At 50.3% G+C, this 24,404-nt stretch overlaps 1 protein-coding gene across 1 annotated transcript in view; it reads right to left on the bottom strand.

The window, feature by feature from the left end:
• sos2 (son of sevenless homolog 2 (Drosophila)) overlaps nucleotides 1-24,404 on the bottom strand; it is a 113,550-nt gene that overhangs the window by 30,898 nt on the left and 58,248 nt on the right. Inside the window, exons 3-7 of the mRNA XM_055862509.1 lie at nucleotides 12,376-12,507; nucleotides 11,506-11,670; nucleotides 9,387-9,593; nucleotides 4,500-4,643; nucleotides 3,908-4,018 (exon numbers count right to left, since the gene is read on the bottom strand). Coding sequence (XP_055718484.1) covers nucleotides 3,908-4,018; nucleotides 4,500-4,643; nucleotides 9,387-9,593; nucleotides 11,506-11,670; nucleotides 12,376-12,507 — 759 coding nt within the window. The remainder of the gene's footprint in view (nucleotides 1-3,907; nucleotides 4,019-4,499; nucleotides 4,644-9,386; nucleotides 9,594-11,505; nucleotides 11,671-12,375; nucleotides 12,508-24,404) is intronic.

Here is a 24,404-nt window from a genome sequence, read left to right on the forward strand (position 1 = left end):
GCCCTGACGACCAGACAGACAGCCCTGACGACCAGACCCAGCCCTGACGACAAGACACAGCCCTGACGACCAGACAGACAGTCACGGGTCGCTCACTTGTCACGGGTCTGCTGCTAGCTACCGTTCATTAAATAGCTGTTATGTGGCGACATTTACCTGGAGTAAGCCAACCTTTGAAACGAAAACCCACCGACGAAAAGGAGGACGAATCACATTTAAAAAAAAAAAGAAGTTTTGTGAGAAATGGAGCTTTTGAGATAAAGGACTTTCAAAAGGCTGGCTACAGTGTGATGTAGAGGCTGTGGTGATGAGTTGTTCTGTGTGTCGCCAGTATGCTAAAGATAAAAAGCAGAAACAACTCATTTTGTCATCGGAAATAAAACGATGAAGCTCCGGAGAACATTCGTGAACACGAACACAGCAAGTGTCACATTGCCTGCGTGTCTCTGTGTCCCGGGCTCAAATCGGAGCCTCTCCTCTTGACACCCTCTGTGACGGCGCTGATGTAAATGTCAGAGCAAGACCAGCGCGAAGATGAAGATACCGCTTAGGACTGTACATGCCATTGGCAAGAAGGCGAAACCACTTTCTGACTTGGAGTGGATGTATATGTTCTTGGTCTTGTAGCTAGACTAGTACTTTTGAGGCTAGTTTTTTTCAAAGTCTATTTAGCAGTCGTGGTCCAGGATTGTAGGTTATTTCTCAGCTCTTGATAAGCTTTGGTTCACCTCAAAATAGTGTATAAATACCGTACAATTATAGGCCCACTGATGTCGACTTGGATGCTGTCCTATGGCTCTGTAACGTCCTATTTTTTAATGTTTGTCTCCAGATGCTGTTTACATTTTAAAGCATTGTGGACACAATTGACTTTACCAGCCTTTTCGTGTTGATCCTTAAGTAAACAAAGGGTAGAAAGCTAATTTGGCACAATTAATTGCCAGCTATATTGGATAACACGATTGTATGTTAAATTATTATTGAATTCATTTTAATGTTTGATTTTTTGCAGTTTGGATTAAAAAATGTTTTTTTTTTTTTAAAGGAATCGCTGTGGGCTCAACATATAGAAATGAGAAGCAGGCCAAAAAGTGTATGCACCATATTGTAAAGGTGGAGAGAAACCACAGAGGGAATCTGGGAAAAACACCCCACATCTCTCCATCATGACAGATGGCTCCACAGACAGTTCTGTGAAAGAGGAGTTCGTTTATGTCAGATTCTGTCACAAGGGCAAGATCGGAGTCGAAGTTTGAGAAGGTATCAAGTCAGTTGGAGAAAGGCAGACGTGGCACACATAACCAACACCATCAGTGCCATCGTGGAGGGAGTGTGTGATGAGTTGGGGGAGCAAGTCGGTCGCTCTGGGAACAGATGGAGCTGCTGTGATGACCGGAGCCAAGAATGGTGTGGTCAGCCGACTGAAGGAGGAACAGGGCCTACATCATCGGCATCCACTGTATGGCACACCGCCTTAAACTGACCTGTTCAACGTGATGTTTCAGAAAGTAGAAGAACTCCTGAGTGGGTTCTACACCTTCTACCAGTCCACTGAACAGGGAAAACCTGGTAAACAGCTTCCAGGCTCTTGGGCACACACCACTAGTGCCCACTAGAATTTGGCGGGACACCTTTTGCGTACACTGGCTCACTTCCTGCGAGGTTACCAGGGGCTTGTCCAGCACCTGGAACAGGTAGTGTCTCTAGATTGCTATGCTAAGTACTCCAAAGGTCATCATCAATATGTATTGTCCAGTAAACAACAACAAATACGGTTACAAAATCGGTAACATCATGTTTCAATGCTTTATGCACTGATAAAATGTGGCATATCTAATATAGTTTTTTTTTTGGACAACAATTAATTGTCTATTTGTATGTCTTTGTTCTTTATGTATTTCAGATTCAATCTGCTGATGCCCAAAATGAGCTGTAGTCAATGAATAGCATTCTTACATAGCTGTTCCTTTTGTCCAGGTGTGAAAGGGCAGGGTGGAGTGCAATAGAGATTGCATCATCTGTGGATCGGTTATGCAAATTGGAGTGGGTCTAGGGTTTCTGGGATAATGGTGTTGATGTGAGCCATGACCAGCCTTTCAAAGCACTTTATGGCTACATGGTATTACAGATTCGAACAGGGACAGGTTGAAAATGTCAGTGAAGACACTTGCCAATTGGTCAGTGCATGCTCGTAGTACACGTCCTGGTAATCCGCCTGGCCCTGCAGCCTTGTGAATGTTGACTTGTTTAAAGGTCTTACTCACGTCGGCTGCAGAGAGCGTGATCACACTGTCTTCCGGAACAGCTGGTGCTCTCATGCATGTTTCAGTGTTATTTGCCTCGAAGCGAGCATAGAAGTAGTTTAGCTCATCTGGTAGGCTTGTGTCACTGGGCAGCTCTCGGCTGTGCTTCCCTTTGTAGTCTGTAATAGTTTACAAGCCCTGCCACATCTGACGAGCGTCAGAGCCGGTGTAGTACGATTCAATCTTAGTACTGTAATGACGCTTTGCCTGTTTGATGGTTCATCGGAGGGCATAGTGGGATTTCTTTTAAGCTTCCGGGTTAGAGTCCTGCTCCTTGAAAGTGGCAGCTCTAGCCTTTAGCTCAGTGCGGATGTTGCCTGTAATCCATGGCTTCTGGTTGGGATATGTAGGTACAGTCACTGTGGGGACGACGTCATCGACAACGTTATTGATGAAGCCAATGACTGATGTGGTGTACTCGAAGCCATCGGAGGAATCCCAGAACATATTCCAATCTGTGCTAGCAAAACAGTCCTGTAGCTTAGCATGTGCTTCATCTGACCACTTTTTTTAATGATCGAGTCACTGGTGCTTCCTGCTTGAATTTTTTGCTTGTAAGCAGGAATCAGGAGGATAGAATTATGGTCAGATTTGGAGGGCGAGGGAGAGCTTTGTATGCGTCTCTGTGTGTGGAGTAAAGGTGGTCCAGAGTTTGTTTCCCTCTGGTTGCACATTTAACATGCCTCTGGATGAGCAGTTTCCTGTTTGCTTATGGTGGAATACAGCTTATTCAGTGCGGCCTTAGTGCCAGCATCGGTCTGTGGTAGTATGTAGACAGCTACGAAAAAAACAGATGAAAACTCTCTAGCTAGATAGTGTGGTCTACAGCTTATCATGAGATACTCTACCTCAGGCGAGCAAAACCTCGAGACTTCCTTAGATATCGTGCACCCAGCTGTTATTTACAAAAATGCAGAGGCCCCCGCCCCGTGTCTTACCAGAGGCTGCTGTTCTATCCTGCCGATAGAGTGTATAACCAGCCAGCTGTATGTTCTCAATGTCGTTGTTCAGCCACGACTCCGTGAAGCATAAGATGTTACAGTTTTGAATGTCCCGTTGGTAGTTGGTAGTTTTTCTCCACCTTCTCTTCACGCAAATGACGGGGATCTGAGGCTGTTCCCGGGAAAGCAGTATGTCATTCACGTCGGACTCATTCAAGGATAAAAAGGATTCTACCAGACCGTGGTGAGTAATCACAGCTCTGATGTCCAGAAGTTATTTTCGGTCATAAGAGACGGTATCAGCAACATTATGTACAAAATAAGTTTAAAAAAATAAAGTTACAAACAACGCAAAGAAACGAAAAAAAAACAAAAACACAATTGGTTAGGAAAACGTAAAACGTCAGGCTTGTTCTCCGGCGCCATCTTGAAAAAGTGATGAATACAACCCAGATCTGTGTGTGCAAGTGAGGTGAACCTTATTCTTACCTGGGAGTATAGACCTACAGTAGGCTGGGCCATCCGGTACTCTGTGTGTGTGTTACCTGGAAGTATAGTCCTACAGTAAGCCGGGACATCCGGTACTGTGTGTGTGTTTTACCTGGAAGTATAGTCCTACAGTAGGCCGGGCCATCCGGTACCATGTGTGTGTGTGTGTGTTACCTGGAAGTATAGTCCTACAGTGGGCCGGGCCATCAGACTGCTGAAGTGCTCGTGGAACTGCCTGGACAGGATGTCCTGAGACAGGGTCTCGTACGGGTCAAACGCCTGCTCCTAGAGTTGAAAGAGACAGTTATCGGAAGAGTTATAAAAGCACACTACTATGTCTGCTTGGGGGGGGGGGGGGGGGGAGCTTTGGGGGTTGGGGGGGGGGTACATAGAAGGCATGCAATCAACTGAAGGCCTTCTAGCAGAGATGTGCAAGACAGCCTGGTAAAAACTTTTTTTTTTAAACTTTTTTTTACATGAAGACTTCATAGGGCTTTGGGATCAGTTATGACAGAATAGAGGTAAAGGAGTAAGGTTTCTGACAGGACATAGGGGACGTATGTGTGGATCATATTATACATCTCTCTCTCTGCCTCGAAGTCTCTGCCCAATAAAGGACGAGAACTCCTGTCAGCAGCAGGCGGAGGTGTGTGTGTGTGTGTGTGTGTGTGTGTGTGTGTGTGTGTGTGTGTGTGTGTGTGTGTGTGTGTGTGTGTCAGATGTAAGTTTGAGTTTAGGTGTGTGTGTGTGTGTATCTATGTCCTACCTCTGCCAGGTCCTCGAAGCAGCTGCCCACCAAAGGATGTGGACTACCGTCGGCGGTCATCTCCACTGCATCTTCGATCAGGCCCAGCAGCTTGACCGTCAACTCATGGATATCCAAGATATTACTGAAAATCACCTCCACATCCTGCAAGGAGAGAAGGAGAGATGTGACTTACAAGGGGAGCAATACTTCACCTTCACATTTCACACATTTTAGTCATTAAACAGATTTGATTAATTTTAGTCCTTTAGGAGAGTTGATTCATTTTAGTCCTTTAGGAGAGTTGATTCATTTTAGTCCTTTAGCAGATTTGATTCATTTTAGTCCTTTAGCAGATTTGATTCATTTTAGTCCTTTAGGAGAGTTGATTCATTTTAGTCCTTTAGCAGAGTTGATTCATTTTAGTCCTTTAGCAGAGTTGATTCATTTTAGTCCTTTAGCAGATTTGATTCATTTTAGTCCTTTAGGAGAGTTGATTCATTTTAGTCCTTTAGCAGATGCTTTAATTCAGAGCGATTTACAACACGTCTTCAGTGACACAAACCATCCCAATGTCAGTTGAACATGGAAACAATCTACTATGGAACCACTGGTCCCAGATCTGTTTGTGTCAAGCAATGACAAAGACCAATGTAGTTGAAAAGACAGCACAACCAGATCTGGGACCAGGCTACGATTAAAAACCAATGCCTTGTTCATTCCTGTACTGTTAGTGTATAATCATCTTTCTTCTAGGGCTGTCAAACGATTCAATGTTTTAATCGAACTAAAATCGCAGGATTTGTTGTGATTCATTGCAAAATTAGCTAGGTAAATTAATAAAAGCACACTTTATTTTAACCTCAATGTCAAACTGTTGTCTTTAATGTGTATAGATTTATGTATTTGGGATTTTGAACGCATCCAGATTAATGACGATAACAAAACTAAAACAAATTGTGAAGAGGAGAAGAGCACAACCACCGTGACACTACTTCAGTGGTCAGAGAACCAAGGAAGAGGGAGGGGCCAATCACGCCAAGCTCCCAGCTGGGGTCGTCCTTCCTTTCTTTTGCTCACCTCACACCTCTAGTCTACATCACAAAGCTCCTCCCCATCACAAAGCTCCTCCCCATCACAAAGCTCCTCCCCATCACAAAGCTCCTCCCCATCAGCTCTGGGGCGGCCAGTTTAACCAATTGGGAGGTTAGATTAATCACGATTCACCATCTGGCAGTCTGACGGACGAATCTGGGTTCGGCGGATGCCAGGAGAACGCTACCTGTTCCAATGCATAGTGCCAACTGTAAAGTTTGGTGGAGGAGGAATAATGATCTGGGGATGTTTTTCATGGTTCGGGCCCCTTAGTTCCAGTGAAGGGAAATCTTAACGCTACAGCATACAATGACATTCTAGAAGATTCTGTGCTTCCAACTTTTTGGCAACAGTTTAGGGAAGTCCTTTTCCTGTTTCAGCATGACAATGTCCCTGTGCACATAGCGAGGTCCATACAGAAATGGTTTGTTGAGATCAGTGTGAAAGATTTGCCTGGCCTGCACAGAACCCTGACCTCAAACTCATCGAACACCTTTGGGATGAATAGGAACCAGGCCTAATCGCCCAACATCAGTACCCGACCTCACTAATGCTCTTGTTGCTGAATGGAAGCAAGTCCCCCGCAGCAATGTTCCAACATCTAGTGGAAAGCCTTCCCAGAAGAGTGGAAGCTGTTATAGCAGCAAAGGGGGGACCAACTCCATATTAATGCCCATGATTTTGGAATGAGATGTTCGACAAACAGGTGTCCACATACACTACATGACCAAAAGTATGTTTTCTACGATGTGTTTCAAAAACAAGGACATTTCTAAGTGACCCCAAACTTTTGAACTGTAGTGTATATATATATATATATATTTTTTTTTTGTTTGGGTGTGAGTACTACTTTACTGTATTTGTCCTTGGGATATCGCCTTTCAACAGTAAAAGTAAAAAAATCACCACCAAACCCCAATACCGCCGTGTCTGTCGCCACCAAACCCCAACACCGCCGTGTCTGTTGCCACCAAACCCCAATACTACCAGCCACCGTGTCTGTCACCACCAAACCCCAATACCACCGTGTCTGTCACCACCAAACCCCAATACCACCGTGTCTGTCGCCACCAAACCCCAATACCACCGTGTCTGTCGCCACCAAACCCCAATACCGCCGTGTCTGTCGCCACCAAACCCCAATACCACCGTGTCTGTCGCCACCAAACCCCAATACCACCGTGTCTGTCTCCACCAAACCCCAATACCACCGTGTCTGTCGCCACCAAACCCCAATACCACCAGCCACCGTGTCTGTCGCCACCAAACCCCAATACCACCAGCCACCGTGTCTGTCGCCACCAAACCCCAATACCACCAGCCACCGTGTCTGTCGCCACCAAACCCCAATACCACCAGCCACCGTGTCTGTCGCCACCAAACCCCAATACCACCAGCCACCGTGTCTGTCGCCACCAAACCCCAATACCACCAGCCACCGTGTCTGTCGCCACCAAACCCCAATACCACCGTGTCTGCCGCCACCAAACCCCAATACCACCGTGTCTGTCGCCACCAAACCCCAATACCACCGTGTCTGTCGCCACCAAACCCCAATACCACCGTGTCTGTCGCCACCAAACCCCAATACCACCGTGTCTGTCGCCACCAAACCCCAATACCACCAGCCACCGTGTCTGTCGCCACCAAACCCCAATACCACCGTGTCTGTCGCCACCAAACCCCAATACCACCGTGTCTGTCGCCACCAAACCCCAATACCGCCGTGTCTGTCGCCACCAAACCCCAATACCGCCGTGTCTGTCGCCACCAAACCCCAATACCACCAGCCACCGTGTCTGTCGCCACCAAACCCCAATACCACCGTGTCTGTCGCCACCAAACCCCAATACCGCCGTGTCTGTCGCCACCAAACCCCAATACCACCGTGTCTGTCGCCACCAAACCCCAATACCGCCGTGTCTGTCGCCACCAAACCCCAATACCGCCGTGTCTGTCGCCACCAAACCCCAATACCGCCGTGTCTGTCGCCACCAAACCCCAATACCACCAGCCACCGTGTCTGTCGCCACCAAACCCCAATACCACCGTGTCTGTCGCCACCAAACCCCAATACCACCGTGTCTGTCGCCACCAAACCCCAATACCGCCGTGTCTGTCGCCACCAAACCCCAATACCGCCGTGTCTGTCGCCACCAAACCCCAATACCGCCGTGTCTGTCGCCACCAAACCCCAATACCGCCGTGTCTGTCGCCACCAAACCCCAATACCGCCGTGTCTGTCGCCACCAAACCCCAATTCCACCGTGTCTGTCGCCACCAAACCCCAATACCGCCGTGTCTGTCGCCACCAAACCCCAACACCTCCGTGTCTGTCGCCACCAAACCCCAATACCGCCGTGTCTGTCGCCATGTTGGCTTATGAAGTCAGCCAGAGAGTTTTCCCAGCACACTACAACTGCAGAGCAGATGAGATAGAACTGAACAGCTGTAGTCAGCTAACTAATGGTCAGTTACAGATTTTGTTTTTTCCATTTATGTTTTGAGGTTGGACTTTAGCGCGTATAGCTCGTTAGTATGTAGGGCGCTTCGATTGGTGTCACCTCGTTAGTCAGTATGTATTACAGCTGTGCCGGTTGCCATCTCGTTAGTGGGAAGGTGTTTCACCTGTGCTGGCCCAGGTGCTATTTAAGAGCAGCTGGCCCAGTACTCCAGGGGTCTTGATATCTGTGGAGGGTCAACACCTTTAGTTGTCTTGATATCTGTGGAGGGTCAACACCTTTAGTTGTCTTGATATCTGTGGAGGGTCAACACCTTTAGTTGTCTTGATATCTGTGGAGGGTCAACACCTTTAGTTGTCTCTCACTATGTTGATTTCTGGACAAACAATCCTTTATCTGATCTTCCCTGTTTCTGTTTTGCTCCACCTTTTTAGTTGATTTCCTGTCTTTAAGTTTGGTGTTTGGTTTTTCTTTTGTTTACTTCTTCTTGGGCAGATTTAGTGGGCGCTCAGGGTGGGTGTCATTTAGGTCCCAGTTGGTGTTGCTAGTCAACTTTCAGTGGACACCCCCCATGAGTGTCTTTCAGTGGACACCCCCCATGAGTGTCTTTGGGAACCCCTCCTAAAAAATAACACCGGTTCCATTTTGGTTGTCTTTGTTACTTCCCTCTTCTGTTTGAGCGACATTATTTGGTTTTGTTGCTGGGGAACGTAACATGGTCTTACACTGCAAATGGCTGCTTTGCTATGTGGTCAAACAAGCTGTTTGGTAAGCTGTTTGGTAAGCTGTTTGGTAAACTGTTTGGTAAGCTGTTTGGTAAGCTGTTTGGTAAGCTGTTTGGTAAGCTGTTTGGTAAGCTGTTTGGTAAGCTGTTTGGTAAACTGTTTGGTAAGCTGTTTGGTAAGCTGTTTGGTAAGCTGTTTGGTAAGCTGTTTGGTAAGCTGTTTGGTAAGCTGTTTGGTAAACTGTTTGGTAAGCTGTTTGGTAAGCTGTTTGGTAAGCTGTTTGGTAAGCTGTTTGGTAAGCTGTTTGGTAAGCTGTTTGGTAAGCTGTTTGGTAAGCTGTTTGGTAAGCTGTTTGGTAAGCTGTTTGGTAAGCTGTTTGTAAGCTGTTGGTGAGCTGTTGGTAAGCTGTCTGCTGTGTTATGTTGGTGAGCTGTCTGCTGTGTTATGTTGGTGAGCTGTCTACTGTGTTATGTTGGTGAGCTGTCTGCTGTGTTATGTTGGTGAGCTGTCTACTGTGTTATGTTGGTGAGCTGTCTACTGTGTTATGTTGGCTACTGTGTAAGATGACTGCCGTTTTATAAAACTGTTCATAAAAGGTGTTCATAACCTGTATTTACTGTTCTCACCTGAGGCGTGAAGATCTTGTTGTTGAACAGGAAGTGATGTCGGAACACCTTGATGATGAGGTCGAGCTCCCGCAGGTACTGACGCTCCTCTGCGATCTCCAGGCGCACCAGGTCGTCGTAAGTCAGCTCCCCGGACGACGACGGCTCCTCTGTACACTGAGACACAAGACCGATGTCCTCGTCCTGGTCAAACATGTCCATTAGGACCTGAGACAGAGACATCAGGTCAAACATGTTCATTAGGACCTGAGACAGAGACGTCATTGGTCAAACACGCCCATAAACATCTACACTGAGACACCAGACCGATGTCCTCGTCCTGGTCAAACATGTCCATTAGGACCTGAGACAGAGACATCATTGGTCAAACACGCCCATAAACATCTACACTGAGACAGGTTACCAAGTCAACCAGGTACAGTTCCGTCAGAAAGTATTCAGACCCCCTTTGACTTATTCCACATTTTATTGTGTTACAACCTGAATTCAAAATAGATTAAATAAAATCACCCATCACATAATAATCCCATAATGACAAAGCAAATACAATTTTTTAGAAATTGTAGCAGATTTATTGAATATGAAATACAGAAATATCTAATTTCCATAAGAATTCACACCCGAGTCAATACATGTTAGAATCCCCTTTGACAGTGATTACAGCTGTGACTCTTTCTGTGTAAGGTCTCCAAGAGATTCGCGCACCCTGGATTGTGTACAACATTTCAAGCTCAAGTTGGTTGTTGATCATTGCTAGACAGCCATTTTCAAGTTATGCCATAGATGTTCAAGCCGATTTAAGTCAAATCTGTATCTAGGCCACTCAGGAACATTCTTGGTAAGCAAATCCAGTGTATATTTGGCCTGGTGTTTTAGCTCATTGTCCTGCTGAATGGTGACTTTCCCAATATCTGTTGGAAAGCAGACAACCAGGTTTTCCTCAAGGTTTTTGCCTGTGCTTAGTTCTATTCCTTTTCTTTTATCCTAAAAAACTCCCTAGTCCTTGTCGATGACAAGCATACCCATAACATGATGCAGCCACCACTATGCTTGAAAATATGCAGAGTGGAACTCAGTGATGCGCTGTGTTGGAGTTACATAACGCTTTGTATTCAGGACAAAGATATTTCTTTGCCACATTTTTTTTCCAGTTTTACTTTAGTGCCTTGTTTCAAACAGGATGCATGTTTCGGAATATTTGTATTCTGTACAGGCTTCCTTCTTTCCACTCGGTCATTTAGGTGTGTATTGTAGAGTAAACTACAGTGTTGTTGAGCCATCACCAGTTTTCTCCTATCGCAGCCATTCAACTCTGTTTAAGCTGTTTTAAAAAGTCCCCATTGGTCTCATGGTGAAATCACTGATCGGTTTCCTTCCTCTCCGGCAACGGAGTTAGAAAGGACCCCTGTATCTTGGTAGTGACTGGGTGTAATCAATAACTTCACCGCGCTCAAAGGGATATTCAACGTTTGCTTCTTTTTTTTTTTTTACCCATCAACCAATAGGTGTCCTTCTTTGCGAGGCAGTGGAAAACCTCCCTGGTCTTTGTGGTTGAATATGTGTTTGAAATTCACTACTCGACTGAGGGACCTTACAATTATCTGTATGTGTGAGGTACAGAGATGAGGTAGTCGTTCAGAAATCATGTTAAACGCCATTATGGAATACAGAGGGAGTCCATGCAACTTATTATGTGACTTGTTATGCACAGTTTTACTCCTGAACGTATTTAGGTTTGTTATAACAGACATGACAAAAGGGTTGAATACTTATGGACTCAAGACATTTCAGCTGTTCAGCTTGAATTAATTTGTAAACATTTCTAAAAACATAATTCCACTTTTACATTATTAGGGTATTGTGTGTCGGCCAGTGAAACAAACTCTAAATTTAATCCATTTTAAATTCAGGCTGTAACCCAACATTTGGAAAAAGTCAAGGGGTGTGAATACCTTCGAAATATTTACCTACTTTGGAGTGGATTGGCATTGAGGGGTGACTCTGAGACATACAATGACACACAGAGACAGACGGACACGGAGACAGACGGACACAGAGACAGACGGACACAGAGACAGACGGACACAGAGACAGACGGACAGCGGTATAGGTTTCCTACCTTGTCTGCACACATGGACACCTTGATGTCTTGCTGGCTGATCTCGTAGTGTCTGATGTTACCAACGTAGTTTCCTGCTAGCTTCAAGATGTCAGCCGATATGTACTCTAGCACCGCCACGATGTAGAGGCAGACGTGGTAGTCTATCTTGTAACCCAGGACCTCCTGTTGACGGGACAAACAGCAGGGGAAGAGGCATAAGGTATAAGGAATACAGTTGCAAAATCACAGAAAATGTCCCCAAATTCTTAGGCTTTCCAGAAATCCTGGTTGGAGGATTCCAGAGATCCTGGTTGGAGGATTCCAGAGATCCTGGTTGGAGGATTCCAGAGATCCTGGTTGGAGGATTCCAGAGATCCTGGTTGGAGGATTCCAGAGATCCTGGTTGGAGGATTCCCGGAATCAGGAGGAAATAAACGAGGACAGAACCCTCCAACCAGGACGTATTAAATGAGGGCCTGAATAAGGACAGGTGATCATTGCAGGAGGAAGGTAAATCTTGACTGGGCTAAGACCTGTACCTTGAATAGTTGGTGTGTATCTATCTACCACAGTACCTTGAGTAGGGTGTGTGTATCTATCTACCACAGTACCTTGAGTAGGGGGTGTGTATCTATCTACCACAGTACCTTGAGTAAGGGGTGTGTATCTATCTACCACAGTACCTTGAGTAGGGTGTGTGTATCTATCTACCACAGTACCTTGAGTAGGGGGTGTGTATCTATCTACCACAGTACCTTGAGTAGGGGGTGTGTATCTATCTACCACAGTACCTTGAGTAGGGGGTGTGTATCTATCTACCACAGTACCTTGAGTAGGGGGTGTGTATCTATCTACCACAGTACCTTGAGTATCTATCTACCACAGTACCTTGAGTAGGGGGTGTATCTTATCGACGGGGAGCAGTAGAGGGTTCCTCCTCTTCCTCTTCTCGATGGCCGACTGGGCGTCAGCTATGGCCCATTTATCTATGGGGTGGGGGAAGGTCTTCTGGACCCGCTCCTGATTGGACAGAGGGAGAGGAAGCACAAATACTTGTAAAATCAGATGTTTTCTAACATTTGGAAGTAGTGTTTAATCAAACTTCATGGTATTAGATGAAACATTATCCATGCGGACAGACACTGGCTGAAAACCCATCAATTGTGGTGTTGAAAGGACCCACGAGCACCAACATGTTAAAGGACCAACATGTTAAAGGACCCACGAGCACCAACATGGTAAAGGACCCACGAGCACCAACATGGTAAAGGACCCACGAGCACCAACATGTAAAAGGACCAACATGGTAAAGGACCCACGAGCACCAACATGTAAAAGGACCAACATGGTAAAGGACCCACGAGCACCAACATGTAAAAGGACCAACATGTAAAAGGACCCACGAGCACCAACATGTAAAAGGACCCACGAGCACCAACATGGTAAAGGACCCACGAGCACCAACATGGTAAAGGACCCACGAGCACCAACATGGTAAAGGACCCACGAGCACCAACATGTTAAAGGACCCACGAGCACCAACATGTTAAAGGACCCACGAGCACCAACATGGTAAAGGACCCACGAGCACCAACATGTAAAAGGACCCACGAGCACCAACATGGTAAAGGACCAACATGTTAAAGGACCCACGAGCACCAACATGGTAAAGGACCAACATGGTAAAGGACCCACGAGCACCAACATGGTAAAGGACCAACATGGTAAAGGACCCACGAGCACCAACATGTAAAAGGACCAACATGGTAAAGGACCCACGAGCACCAACATGGTAAAGGACCCACGAGCACCAACATGGTAAAGGACCAACATGTTAAAGGGCCCACGAGCACCAACATGTAAAAGGACCCACGAGCACCAACATGTAAAAGGACCCACGAGCACCAACATGGTAAAGGACCAACATGTTAAAGGACCCACGAGCACCAACATGGTAAAGGACCCACGAGCACCAACATGTAAAAGGACCCACGAGCACCAACATGTAAAAGGACCCACGAGCACCAACATGGTAAAGGACCCACGAGCACCAACATGTAAAAGGACCCACGAGCACCAACATGTAAAAGGACCCACGAGCACCAACATGTTAAAGGACCCACGAGCACCAACATGGTAAAGGACCAACAAGCACCAACATGTTAAAGGACCCACGAGCACCAACATGTTAAAGGACCCACGAGCACCAACATGTAAAAGGACCCACGAGCACCAACATGTAAAAGGACCAACATGGTAAAGGACCAACATGTTAAAGGACCCACGAGCACCAACATGGTAAAGGACCAACATGGTAAAGGACCCACGAGCACCAACATGGTAAAGGACCAACATGGTAAAGGACCCACGAGCACCAACATGGTAAAGGACCAACATGGTAAAGGACCCACGAGCACCAACATGTAAAAGGACCAACATGTAAAAGGACCCACGAGCACCAACATGGTAAAGGACCCACGAGCACCAACATGGTAAAGGACCAACATGTAAAAGGACCCACGAGCACCAACATGGTAAAGAAGCCACGAGCACCAACATGTAAAGTTAATAGGAGGATATTAAATTAGGTGTCAAAGTAAAGGTATTATGTGGAATGAAGACAGAGATACATTTTTCAACCATTTACCATCTTAAAAATGATGCATAAAGTAAAATGCTTTGATTTCTGGGTAAACAGACGGAAAATGGGTCTCAAAAGGTTTCATAAATACATCACGACGTAAAGACCCCTGCCAACTAATATCAACACTTATTTTTCGTTTCGGAGAAGAAATATTTAAGAAATATTGCCTTGTGCCTTATAATTCAGTTACTAAAAACCCACATATTTTTTTAAAAAGGTGCAATACGCAGAATTCGCTCCGCCATTTCCTGGTTTCTAAAATTCGAATAGTTCGCCAAATTTCAGTTTATGTGACAAAATAAGCAAGTGTAGAGAATCATTGTATCATGTAAACCCGCTGTGAAATATATTTTCAATAAACCAATTTTTTTTCTTTTTTCAGCTGTTTAAAACTGGTGCACAAAACCGAAAGTAAAAGATGCTAAAAACGAAACGTAAGAACAGGAAGCATAGAAATAGGACATATAGAACAGATCTACCGCTTCTTAGACTGTCTTTCAATGAGTGACATAATTCTGCTTTATGATATTTTCACATTTCTCTCCCTCGTGAGGGAGGCAGGATAATGAAAGTTCACAGAAGTAATTCTCGTAATAAAACGTTTAAAACCTGTCTAGGATCAGCGTGGCGCTAGCGGCACACCCCCCCCACTGAAAAGGCAGAGCCGCGAAATTCAAAAAAAATATTTTTTTTAAATATTTAACTTTCACACATTAAAGTCCAATACAGCTAATGAAAGACACAGATCTTGTGAATCCAGTCAACATGTCCGATTTTTTAAATGTTTTACAGGGAAGACACAATATGTAAAGATGTACATCTATTACCTAAAAACACATTAGCATAATCCACCATCTTTTATTTGTCCACCAACACCAGTAGCTATCACCAATTCGGCTAAACTAAGATATTTATAGCCCCTAACCAACAAAAAAACTCATCAGATGACAGTCTGATAACATATTTATGGTATGGGTAAGGTTTTGTTAGAAAAAAGTGCATATTTCAGGTAGATGGCATAGGTTACAATTGCACCCACCGTCACAAATGGACTAGAATAATTACAATGAGCAACGTGTTTACCTAACTACTAATCATCAAACATTTCGTAAAAATACACAGCATACACTAATCGAAAGACACAGATCCTGTGAATACAGACAATATTTCAGATTTTCTAAGTGTCTTACAGCGAAAACACAATAAATCGTTATATTAGCATAGCACATAGCACATAGCAGCCCAGCATTGATTCTAGCCAAAGTGAGCGATAAAAGTCAACATCGCCAAAAGATATTAATTTTTTCACTAACCTTCTCAGAATTCTTCCGATGACACTCCTGTAACATCATATTACACAATCCATATAGAGTTTGATCGAAAATGTTTATATTTAGCCACCAAAATCATGGTTAGACAATGTGAAATGTAGCTCAGCTGGTCAGAAAATGTCCTTGCGCCACTTAGACAGTGATCTACTCTTATACATAAATACTCATAAACGTGACTAAAAAATATAGGGTGGACAGGGATTGATAGACAATTTAATTCTTAATACAATTGCGGAATTACATTTTTTAAATTATCCTTACTTTTCAATACAGTTTGCGCCAAGCGAAGCTACGTCAAAAAACATGGCGTCCTAAGCCACTAAAATTTTTCGACAGAAACACGATTTATCATAATAAAAATGTCCTACTTTGAGCTGTTCTTCCATCAGTATCTTGGGCAAAGGATCCTTTCTTGGGAGTAATCGTCTTTTGGTGGAAAGCTGTCCTCTTGCCATGTGGAAATGCCAACTGCGTTCGGGATGAACTGAAAAGCGTGCCCAGCTATTCACATCGTTTCAAAAATAAATGTCCCAAAATCGCACTAAACGGATATAAATTGCTATAAAACGCTTTAAATTAACTACCTTATGATGTTTTTAACTCCTATAACGAGTAAAAAGATGACCTGAGAAATATAACAGGCTAAACTAACGCTTGGAACAGGAGCGGGTCGGTGTCCTCCACGCGCGTTACGCACCAAGAAAAGACTTGCTAGCTACAGGGTTTTTTAATTTATAGGGCCTGTGAACGCGCAATCGACCCCATTGAAATCGTCATCACGTAAAGGCATCCAGGGGAAGACGTAAGAAGTGTCCGTATAGTCATAGCAATAACAGTGCCCTTTTAACTGACTCCAGAACAGTGGCCAACATTTCTGAAATCTGACTCCATGTCAGGGAAATTGCTGTAGAATGGGCTCTGTTCCACTTAGAGACAAAATTTCAACTCCTATAGAAACTATAGACTGTTTTCTATCCAATAATAATAATAATATGCATATTGTACGATCAAGGATTTTGTGGGAAGCCGTTTAAAAAATTACCCAATTAGCATAAATAGTCACAACAGCGCCCCCATCCTCAACAGGTTTTAATTCCGTTACCAAATTGGTTACGCAATTACCAAAGAAATCTGTAACGGATTACTGCAACTGGCTACTGAGAAATCATGACAGTCACAAACCACAGTTGTGTCACTTTCTACCGTCCTCCCTTCCACTGAGTCTGGGCAACCTCTCTCTCTCTCTGCCTCTCTCTCTCTCGCTCTCTCTCCCCCTCTGCCGCTCTCTCTCTCTCTCCCCCTCTGCCGCTCTCTCTCTCTCTCCCCCTCTCTCTCTCTCCCCCTCTCTCTCTCTCCCCCTCTCTCCCCCTCTGCCGCTCTCTCTCTCTCTCCCCCTCTGCCGCTCTCTCTCTCTCTCTGCCCCTCTGCCGCTCTCTCTCTCTCTCTGCCCCTCTGCCGCTCTCTCTCTCTCTCCCCCTCTGCCGCTCTCTCTCTCTCTCTGCCCCTCTGCCGCTCTCTCTCTCTCTCCCCCTCTGCCGCTCTCTCTCTCTCTCCCCCTCTGCCGCTCTCTCTCTCTCTCCCCCTCTGCCGCTCTCTCTCTCTCTCTCCCCCTCTGCCGCTCTCTCTCTCTCTCTCCCCCTCTGCCGCTCTCTCTCTCTCCCCCTCTGCCGCTCTCTCTCTCTCTCCCCCTCTGCCGCTCTCTCTCTCTCTCCCCCTCTGCCGCTCTCTCTCTCTCTCCCCCTCTGCCGCTCTCTCTCTCTCTCCCCCTCTGCCGCTCTCTCTCTCTCTCCCCCTCTGCATCTCTCTCTCTCTCTCCCCCTCTGCATCTCTCTCTCTCCCCCTCTGCCGCTCCCTCTCTCTCCCCCTCTGCCGCTCCCTCTCTCTCCCCCTCTGCCGCTCCCTCTCTCTCCCCCTCTGCCGCTCCCTCTCTCTCCCCCTCTGCCGCTCCCTCTCTCTCCCCCTCTGCCGCTCCCTCTCTCTCCCCCTCTGCCGCTCCCTCTCTCTCCCCCTCTGCCGCTCCCTCTCTCTCCCCCTCTGCCGCTCCCTCTCTCTCCCCCTCTGCCGCTCCCTCTCTCTCCCCCTCTGCCGCTCCCTCTCTCTCCCCCTCTGCCGCTCCCTCTCTCTCCCCCTCTGCCGCTCTCCCTCTCTCTCCCCCTCTGCCGCTCTCCCTCTCTCTGCCCCTCTACCGCTCTCCCTCTCTGCCCCTCTCTCCCTCCCCTCTGCCGCTTTCTCCCTCCCCCTCTGCCGCTCTCTCTCTCTCCCCCTCTGCCGCGCTCTCTCTCTCCCTCCCCCTCTGCCGCGCTCTCTCCCTCCCCCTCTGCCGCTCTCTCTCCCTCCCCCTCTGCCGCTCTCTCTCCCTCCCCCTCTGCCGCTCTCTCTCCCTCCCCCTCTGCCGCTCTCTCTCTCTCTCTGCCCCTCTGCCGCTCTCTCTCTCTCTCTCCCCCTCTGCCGCTCTCTCTCTCTCTCCCCCTCTGCCGCTCTCTCTCTCTCTCCCCCTCTGCCGCTCTCTCTCTCTCTCCCCCTCTGCCGCTCTCTCTCTCTCTCCCCCTCTGCATCTCTCTCTCTCCCCCTCTGCCGCTCCCTCTCTCTCCCCCTCTGCCGCTCCCTCTCTCTCCCCCTCTGCCGCTCCCTCTCTCTCCCCCTCTGCCGCTCCCTCTCTCTCCCCCTCTGCCGCTCCCTCTCTCTCCCCCTCTGCCGCTCCCTCTCTCTCCCCCTCTCCCGCTCCCTCTCTCTCCCCCTCTGCCGCTCCCTCTCTCTCCCCCTCTGCCGCTCCCTCTCTCTCCCCCTCTGCCGCTCCCTCTCTCTCCCCCTCTGCCGCTCCCTCTCTCTCCCCCTCTGCCGCTCCCTCTCTCTCCCCCTCTGCCGCTCCCTCTCTCTCCCCCTCTGCCGCTCCCTCTCTCTCCCCCTCTGCCGCTCCCTCTCTCTCCCCCTCTGCCGCTCTCCCTCTCTCTCCCCCTCTGCCGCTCTCCCTCTCTCTCCCCCTCTGCCGCTCTCCCTCTCTCTCCCCCTCTGCCCCTCTCCCTCTCTGCCCCTCTCTCCCTCCCCTCTGCCGCTTTCTCCCTCCCCCTCTGCCGCTCTCTCTCTCTCCCCCTCTGCCGCTCTCTCTCTCTCCCCCTCTGCCGCTCTCTCTCTCTCCCCCTCTGCCGCTCTCTCTCTCTCCCCCTCTGCCGCGCTCTCTCTCTCTCTCCCCCTCTGCCGCGCTCTCTCTCTCCCTCCCCCTCTGCCGCGCTCTCTCCCTCCCCCTCTGCCGCTCTCTCTCCCTCCCCCTCTGCCGCTCTCTCTCCCTCCCCCTCTGCCGCTCTCTCTCCCTCCCCCTCTGCCGCTCTCTCTCCCTCCCCCTCTCTCCCCCTCTGCATCTCCCTCTCTCCCCCTCTCTCCCTCTCTGCCCCTCTCCCCCTCTCTCTCTCCCCCTCTGCCGCGCTCTCTCTCTCCCTCTCCCCCTCTGCCGCGCTCTCTCTCTCCCTCTCCCCCTCTGCCGCGCTCTCTCTCTCTCCCCCTCTGCCGCGCTCTCTCCCTCCCCCTCTGCCGCTCTCTCTCCCTCCCCCTCTGCCGCTCTCTCTCCCTCCCCCTCTGCCGCTCTCTCTCCCTCCCCCTCTCTCCCCCTCTGCATCTCCCTCTCTCCCCCTCTCTCCCTCTCTGCCCCTCTCCCCCTCTCTCTCTCCCCCTCTGCCGCGCTCTCTCTCTCCCTCTCCCCCTCTGCCGCGCTCTCTCTCTCCCTCTCCCCCTCTGCCGCGCTCTCTCTCTCTCCCCCTCTGCCGCGCTCTCTCTCTCTCCCCCTCTGCCGCTCCCTCCCCCTCTGCATCTCCCTCTCTCCCCCTCTCTCTCTCTCTGCCCCTCTCCCCCTCTGCCGCGCTCTCTCTGCCCCTCTCCCCCGCTCTCTCTGCCCCTCTCCCCCTCTGCCGCGCTCTCTCTCTCTCCCCCTCTGCCGCGCTCGCTCTCTCTCTCTCCCCCTCTGCCGCGCTCGCTCTCTCTCTCTCTCCCCCTCTGCCGCGCTCGCTCTCTCTCTCTCCCCCTCTGCCGCGCTCGCTCTCTCTCTCTCCCCCTCTGCCGCGCTCGCTCTCTCTCTCTCCCCCTCTGCCGCGCTCTCTCTCTCTCTCTCCCCCTCTGCCGCGCTCTCTCTCTCTCTCTCCCCCTCTGCCGCGCTCTCTCTCTCTCTCTCCCCCTCTGCCGCGCTCTCTCTCTCCCTCCCCCTCTGCCGCGCTCTCTCTCTCCCTCCCCCTCTGCCGCTCTCTCTCCCTCCCCCTCTCTCCCCCTCTCCCTCCCCCTCTCTCCCCCTCTGCATCTGCCCCTCTCTCTCTGCCCCTCTCTCTCTGCCCCTCTCTCTCTGCCCCTCTGCCCCTCTCTCTCTCTCTGCCCCTCTCCCCCTCTCTCTCTCCCTCTGCCGCGCTCTCTCTCTCCCCCTCTGCCGCGCTCTCTCTCTCCCCCTCTGCCGCGCTCTCTCTCCCTCTCCCCCTCTGCCGCTCCCTCCCCCTCTGCATCTCCCTCTCTCCCCCTCTCTCTCTCTCTGCCCCTCTCCCCCTCTCTCTCTCTCTGCCCCTCTCCCCCTCTCTCTCTCTGCCCCTCTCCCCCTCTGCCGCGCTCTCTCTGCCCCTCTCCCCCTCTGCCGCGCTCTCTCTCTCTCTCCCCCTCTGCCGCGCTCGCTCTCTCTCTCCCCCTCTGCCGCGCTCGCTCTCTCTCTCCCCCTCTGCCGCGCTCGCTCTCTCTCTCCCCCTCTGCCGCGCTCGCTCTCTCTCTCCCCCTCTGCATCTGCCCCTCTCTCCCCCTCTGCATCTGCCCCTCTCTCTCTGCCCCTCTCTCTCTGCCCCTCTCTCTCTGCCCCTCTCTCTCTGCCCCTCTGCCCCTCTCTCTCTCTCTGCCCCTCTCCCCCGCTCTCTCTCTCCCCCTCTGCCGCGCTCTCTCTCTCCCCCTCTGCCGCGCTCTCTCTCTCCCCCTCTGCCGCGCTCTCTCTCTCCCCCTCTGCCGCGCTCTCTCTCTCCCCCTCTGCCGCGCTCTCTCTCCCTCTCCCCCTCTGCCGCTCCCTCCCCCTCTGCATCTCCCTCTCTCCCCCTCTCTCTCTCTCTGCCCCTCTCCCCCTCTCTCTCTCTCTGCCCCTCTCCCCCTCTCTCTCTCTGCCCCTCTCCCCCTCTCCCCCTCTCTCTCTCTGCCCCTCTCCCCCTCTGCCGCGCTCGCTCTCTCTCTCCCCCTCTGCCGCGCTCGCTCTCTCTCTCCCCCTCTGCCGCGCTCGCTCTCTCTCTCCCCCTCTGCCGCGCTCGCTCTCTCTCTCCCCCTCTGCCGCGCTCGCTCTCTCTCTCCCCCTCTGCCGCGCTCGCTCTCTCTCTCCCCCTCTGCCGCGCTCGCTCTCTCTCTCCCCCTCTGCCGCGCTCGCTCTCTCTCTCCCCCTCTGCCGCGCTCGCTCTCTCTCTCCCCCTCTGCCGCGCTCGCTCTCTCTCTCCCCCTCTGCCGCGCTCGCTCTCTCTCTCCCCCTCTGCCGCGCTCGCTCTCTCTCTCCCCCTCTGCCGCGCTCGCTCTCTCTCTCCCCCTCTGCCGCGCTCGCTCTCTCTCTCCCCCTCTGCCGCGCTCGCTCTCTCTCTCCCCCTCTGCCGCGCTCGCTCTCTCTCTCCCCCTCTGCCGCGCTCGCTCTCTCTCTCCCCCTCTGCCGCGCTCGCTCTCTCTCTCCCCCTCTGCCGCTCGCGCTCGCTCTCTCTCCCCCTCTGCCGCTCGCGCTCGCTCTCTCTCCCCCTCTGCCGCTCGCGCTCGCTCTCTCTCCCCCTCTGCCGCTCGCGCTCGCTCTCTCTCCCCCTCTGCCGCTCGCGCTCGCTCTCTCTCCCCCTCTGCCGCTCGCGCTCGCTCTCTCCCCCTCTGCCGCGCTCGCTCTCTCCCCCTCTGCCGCGCTCGCTCTCTCCCCCTCTGCCGCGCTCGCTCTCTCCCCCTCTGCCGCGCTCGCTCTCTCCCCCTCTGCCGCGCTCCCCCTCTGCCGCGCTCGCTCTCTGCCCCTCTGCCGCGCTCGCTCTCTCCCCCTCTGCCGCGCTCGCTCTCTCCCCCTCTGCCGCGCTCGCTCTCTCCCCCTCTGCCGCGCTCGCTCTCTCCCCCTCTGCCGCGCTCGCTCTCTCCCCCTCTGCCGCGCTCGCTCTCTCCCCCTCTGCCGCGCTCGCTCTCTCCCCCTCTGCCGCGCTCCCGCGCTCCCCCTCTGCCGCGCTCGCCCTCTCTCCGCCGCTCGCCCTCTCTCCGCCGCTCGCCCTCTCTCCGCCGCTCGCCCTCTCTCCGCCGCTCCCTCTCTCCGCCGCTCCCTCTCTCCGCCGCTCCCTCTCTCTCCGCCGCTCCCTCTCTCTCCGCCGCTCCCTCTCTCTCCGCCGCTCCCTCTCTCTCCGCCGCTCCCTCTCTCTCCGCCGCTCCCTCTCTCTCCGCCGCTCCCTCTCTCTCCGCCGCTCCCTCTCTCTCCGCCGCTCCCTCTCTCTCCGCCTCTCCCTCTCTCTCCGCCTCTCCCTCCCTCTCCGCCTCTCCCTCCCTCTCCGCCTCTCCCTCCCCCTCCGCCTCTCCCTCCCCCTCCGCCTCTCCCTCCCCCTCCGCCTCTCCCTCCCCCTCCGCCTCTCCCTCCCCCTCCGCCTCTCCCTCTAATGTCCCTTCTCCCAGCTCTTACTGACACCTACCCATGAGCCTCCTCTCTTTCCATTCACTGTAACCAGCACCGTCCGAAAAGTAGTTGAAATTTGGTCAGTCCACCCTGGCCTTGATGTTAATTTGATTTGGACCAAATCTGAACCTATAATAGAAGTATGTTTCACACATCTGGACAGTACCGCTACAGTCCAGTAGAGACCAATACAGAAAAGTAAAGTATAGTACAGTATATTTTATACTATTGTACTCTACTTTACTGTACTCTATTGTACTATGAGACAATTATAGTAAAAAGATTTGGAGCACCTTAAAAGGGATCTGTCCAGATTTTGGTATTTAGGCCCCTTTTCATCTACTTCCCTTAGAGTCAGATGAATTCGTGGATACCATTTTAAATGTCTCCTAGCGGGGCGCGCGGGTAACTACTAGCGGGGCGCGCGGGTAACTACTAGCGGGGCGCGCGGGTAACTACTAGCGGGGCGCGCGGGTAACTACTAGCGGGGCGCGCGGGTAACTACTAGCGGGGCGCGCGGGTAACTACTAGCGGGGCGCGCGGGTAACTACTAGCGGGGCGCGCGGGTAACTACTAGCGGGGCGCGCGGGTAACTACTAGCGGGGCGCGCGGGTAACTACTAGCGGGGCGCGCGGGTAACTACTAGCGGGGCGCGCGGGTAACTACTAGCGGGGCGCGCGGGTAACTACTAGCGGGGCGCGCGGGTAACTACTAGCGGCGCGCGGGTAACCACTAGCGGCGCGCGGGTAACCACTAGCGGCGCGCGGGTAACCACTAGCGGCGCGCGGGTAACCACTAGCGGCGCGCGGGTAACCACTAGCGGCGCGCGGGTAACCACTAGCGGCGCGCGGGTAACCACTAGCGGCGCGCGGGTAAAATCGCCGGGGAGGTCAAGCGGATGAGAATCACAGTTATAATCATTGGAAGGAGAATGAAGTGAAACCACCAGCCCCTATCTCCACCCATATGGATAATTTAGGAAAGGGACCATTTTAGCTAGCTGACTAGCTAGCCACCGGAGGACAACAGGCTTCAGTTTTGTTGCACCTGGCCTACTGCCAAGTCATTTGGTCAGGTGCCACAAAGAGGGACATTGGCATAGGCCCTTAAAATGTACACAGAGAGAATTAATAACATGCACGTCAATCTGTCCTGGCTCAGAGTAGAGGACAGATTGACTTCATCACTACTTGTATTTGTGAGAGTTATTGACATGTTGAATGCACCGAGCTGTCTGTCTAAACTACTGGCACACAGCTCGGACACCCATGCATACCCCACAAGACATGCCACCAGAGGTCTGTTTAAACTACTGGCACACAGCTCAGACACCCATACATACCCCACAAGACATGCCACCAGAGGTCTCTTCACAGTCCCCAAGTCCAAAACAGACATTGGGAGGCACACAGTACTACATAGAGCCATGACTACATGGAACTCTATTCCACAGCAGGTAATTCATGCAGCAGTAAAATCGGATACAAAAAAACTACATAAAACTTTATTTTATGGAACAACGTGGACTGTGAAGAAACACACACACACACACACACACACACACACACACACACACACACACACACACACACACACACACACACACACACACAAGCCAGCCATAACATACATTGTAATATTGTTGTAGTGGTGGTATTATACATGTTGTATTGTAGTGGTGGTATTATACATGTTGTATTGTAGTGGTGGTATTATACATGTTGTATTGTAGTGGTGGTATTATACATGTTGTATTGTAGTGGTGGTATTATACATGTTGTATTGTAGTGGTGGTATTATACATGTTGTATTGTAGTGGTGGTATTATACATGTTGTATTGTAGTGGTGGTATTATACATGTTGTATTGTAGTGGTGGTATTATACATGTTGTATTGTAGTGGTGGTATTATACATGTTGTATTGTAGTGGTGGTATTATACATGTTGTATTGTAGTGGTGGTATTATACATGTTGTATTGTAGTGGTGGTATTATACATGTTGTATTGTAGTGGTGGTATTATACATGTTGTATTGTAGTGGTGGTATTATACATGTTGTATTGTAGTGGTGGTATTATACATGTTGTATTGTAGTGGTGGTATTATACATGTTGTATTGTAGTGGTGGTATTATACATGTTGTATTGTAGTGGTGGTATTATACATGTTGTATTGTAGTGGTGATATTAAACATGGGGTATTGTAGTGGTGGTATTCAACGTACATTGTAATATTGCTGTCTAGTGGCATTGTACATTTATGATTGTAGATGTGTAGTGGTGTAATAATGTTATATAATCTACTGTTGTATCTTTTTCTGTGTGTGTGTG

The sequence above is a fragment of the Salvelinus fontinalis genome, chromosome 15 (genome assembly GCF_029448725.1).
Source record: "Salvelinus fontinalis isolate EN_2023a chromosome 15, ASM2944872v1, whole genome shotgun sequence".
Classification (NCBI taxonomy): domain Eukaryota; kingdom Metazoa; phylum Chordata; class Actinopteri; order Salmoniformes; family Salmonidae; genus Salvelinus; species Salvelinus fontinalis.